Source organism: Monoraphidium neglectum (genome assembly GCF_000611645.1).
Source record: "Monoraphidium neglectum strain SAG 48.87 unplaced genomic scaffold scaffold02287, whole genome shotgun sequence".
NCBI classification, from domain to species: domain Eukaryota; kingdom Viridiplantae; phylum Chlorophyta; class Chlorophyceae; order Sphaeropleales; family Selenastraceae; genus Monoraphidium; species Monoraphidium neglectum.
In genome coordinates this window covers 1-3,035 of record NW_014011341.1, presented here as the reverse complement: position 1 = coordinate 3,035, position 3,035 = coordinate 1, and the positions used below count along the sequence as shown (strand labels likewise).

At 68.6% G+C, this 3,035-nt stretch overlaps 2 protein-coding genes across 2 annotated transcripts; one reads left to right on the top strand and one right to left on the bottom strand.

The window, feature by feature from the left end:
* Positions 1 to 804: 804 nt before the first annotated feature.
* On the bottom strand, positions 805 to 1,908 carry MNEG_10371 (hypothetical protein; the record flags this gene model as incomplete). Its single annotated transcript, XM_014041156.1, has 1 exon — positions 805 to 1,908. The coding sequence occupies one exon, from the start codon at positions 1,906 to 1,908 to the stop codon at positions 805 to 807; it is 1,104 nt and encodes a 367-aa protein (XP_013896610.1).
* A 304-nt stretch (positions 1,909 to 2,212) lies between these two features.
* On the top strand, positions 2,213 to 2,476 carry MNEG_10370 (hypothetical protein; the record flags this gene model as incomplete). Its single annotated transcript, XM_014041155.1, has 1 exon — positions 2,213 to 2,476. A coding segment is annotated over one exon (264 nt), but the record flags the coding sequence as incomplete, so codon positions are not given.
* Between the last annotated feature and the right edge of the window lie 559 nt (positions 2,477 to 3,035).

Genomic DNA, 3,035 nt, shown 5'->3' with positions numbered 1-3,035 from the left:
TATTCGCAGCCCGCCCCTCAACACTTGCCGACCGCACTGCCGCGCCCCCGACGCCGCGCCTCCCAGGGCGGGCGCGGGGGCGCTCAGATTTCGCTCTCTTCGCCTGATATTGTGCGCTTGGATGCGATAGCCCGACCCCACACCACATTGGTTGGTCGGCGCTGCGATGACGATACTCCCGGCCGGCCGCCGCACGATTAGGCGCAAGCCACCGCCCTGCGGCGATAGCGCTTTGTGCGGCCCCCCGGCCAGCGCGCGGGGGGCGGCGCCGGGCCTCGAGACTGGCGGTTGCTGTGATCCCAGCGCAGCGCCCTGACAATGGGGCTGGGTCGAAATGGCCGTTGCACGATTGTGCGCGGGAAGATAAGGCGCCGCGCGCTGCCAATTTACAAAAAGCATGCGCATACCGGAGAGTGTTGAGTGCGTGAGAGCGAGCAGCAAGACGAGCTGGCCGCTGCCCCGGCGGCCAACACGCCAGGGCCCTGAGTTGCCTATTGAATGTGGCGCCGCGCACCCCGCCAGGCGACCGGCCCAGGATTGGCAATGCCCGTGCGACAGCGCGGCCCCGGAACGCGCCCGAAATAATGCCTGGTACCGTCCAGGGACTCGCGGCGGTTGCTGGCACACGAAGCAACCGCCACAACCGCCATTTGCCTGTAAAATTCCTGTGACCAGGGTCAGGTGCACTCGATAAAAATCAAATGGCCACAATGCAAGGTCAAAAAACGGCTGCCGCTCTGAGCTGCGACGGGAGGCACTGGAATCAGGCCATTACAGCTGCGACGACACCACCACCGGCTGCCGTCACCGCCCGCCACCCTCCCGCCCCTGGTGCCCGTCAGCATCTGCCTGCCCTTGCGGCGGCTGCCCTGCCATCGCAGCCGCTGTCCCAAGCGCGGCCGCAGCCCCAGCCGCTGCCGCATCCGCGCCGCCCGCAGCCGCGCCGCCCTCAGGCGCGCCTCCTGCATCCGCGCCGCCTCGAGTCGCGTCAGCCACGCCGCCTGGAGCCGCGCCGCTCGCCGCGCCGCTCGCCGCGCCACCCGCCGCGCTGCCGCCCGCCGGAGCCGCCTCCGCCGCCTGCTGCTGCGCGTCCACCTCTCTATTGTGCGCCGCCAGGCCGTAAACTTCGTCGCCAGCCCCCGGCGGCCCGTCCCGCCACCGCTGCAGCGCGAGCCCACAGTCAAACTCGGGCTTCCCCAGCATCACGTTGACCCGGTTGTGCAGCCGGCACGCCCACTCCGACAGCGCCGCCGCGCCCGCGGTGTCTGGCGGGTCGCGCGCCAGGTCCTCCCGCAGGTGGGCGCGGCACTCGTGGCAGGGGTAGTGGTCGCCGAGGGCCGCGACGAAGCCGCGCATGGAGGCCTGCTGCTGGGGGGTGGGGCTGTCTGGGTAGTAGGCCGCCATCGTGTGCAGCAGCGTCCAGGTGGCGCGGCCGATGTCCACCACGTCCGGCGGATCCGGCATCTCTTCCTCGTAGAACCAGAACGGCGGCTTCTCGGAAGCTGCCTCTGACGACGGGGGCGAGGAGGGGGGGCTGCCGGGGCCCGTGCTGGCGCTGGCGCCCGCCGCGGGGCCGGCGGCACCGCCGGCGTGCCGGAGGTGGGAGCCGAACGCTGCGAAGAGGTCGCGCGTGCTGGTGCATGCACGGCAGCTCTTGTCGTTCAGCAGCTGCTGCAGGCGCGCCTCCGGTGCTGCTGGCGCGGCCGGCTGCAAAGACGGGGCGGACGTGGCATCAGAGGCGAGCTGGGATGCTGCTGCATTGCCGGACACCTCGGCACCCGCTGCAGTGCTGCCGTTGGATCCCTCCGTCACGCGCTCCTGAATGCCGGCTTTCGAATGCGGATAAGACGCTGCCTCTGCATGCGTGGTGAACGCATTGCTAAGGGTGTCGAGCAGAAAGTAAAACATTTCGGACTCGCGCGACTTGCATCAAGGTCGCATTGCGTGGCTATATGTACATAATTTACATGCAATTGTACCCAGGCACAAACAGAAGAGCCACGCGTGATCTCTAGTGACTCGCGATCTGCTGCGGGCACCATGTGGAGCCTTGTACCCGCATTGAAAGGAGCAACGCTAGCTAATCGTGCCATGCAGTGCGCCTGCGCTGGTGCGGCCCTCTGACCGACCGAGGCGTGCAGTTGCGTGGTGCTGCATCACCGCCTGGCACCCCCCACCACAACAACCGCCCCTTGCGCCTGTGCTGCTACACATGACCCCAGCAGGCTGGAGCTCGCTCAACTTACCTAATCACAGCAGCAGTAGCTGGGCGGACGGGGCTACTAGCAGCAGCGCGGGCTGCAGCACCAGCAGCAGCAGCACAAGCACGAGCAGCAGCTTGTTGAGCCGGGCAGTGTGGCGGCGAGGCGGCGCCGCGTCGTACCACAGCGGCCTCCACGGCGGCGGCAGCGGCAGCAGCGGGCACGCGGCCGTGACGCACGCCACCACAATCATCGCAGTCCGCAAGGACGGGGAGGTGGGCAGCCGCGCGGCTTGCGACGTCACGTGAGGCGGTTGGCCGCGTATGTTCCCGTACGTTTCCCGCGGCCCTCCCAGCAAATCCCCGGGCGTGGCTTCCCGCCCCCTCGCCCCTGTCCCGCTGTCGCCACCCCTGGCTCCCTTCCCATCACATCTCAACCCAAGACGGGCGGAGGGGCCTCAACCTTCCTCTTGCCACCAGAACATGACCATTGCCGCCTCGCAGCATCCCCAGGTGTCATGGCTGACCCTGGTTTGACCCAATCTGGGGTGACCCACTTTTCCGGCGCCGAGCTCAGGGCAATGAACTCACCCCTGGTTTGACTCACCCGCGCCAGGTGGTGGTCATGGGTGACGGCCAGGCCACGCAGGACGCGTTCATAGTGAAGGCCAACGTGACCAAGGTGCGGCGCGTCGCGGACGGCGTCATCGGCGGCTTCGCGGGGCGCGCGGCTGACGGGCTGTCGCTGCTGGAGCGGCTGGAGAGGAAGCTGGAGGAGCACCCGGGGCAGGTGGGCGGGGTGTTCGTTGTTGGGAGGTGGGGCGCTGGGGGGCAG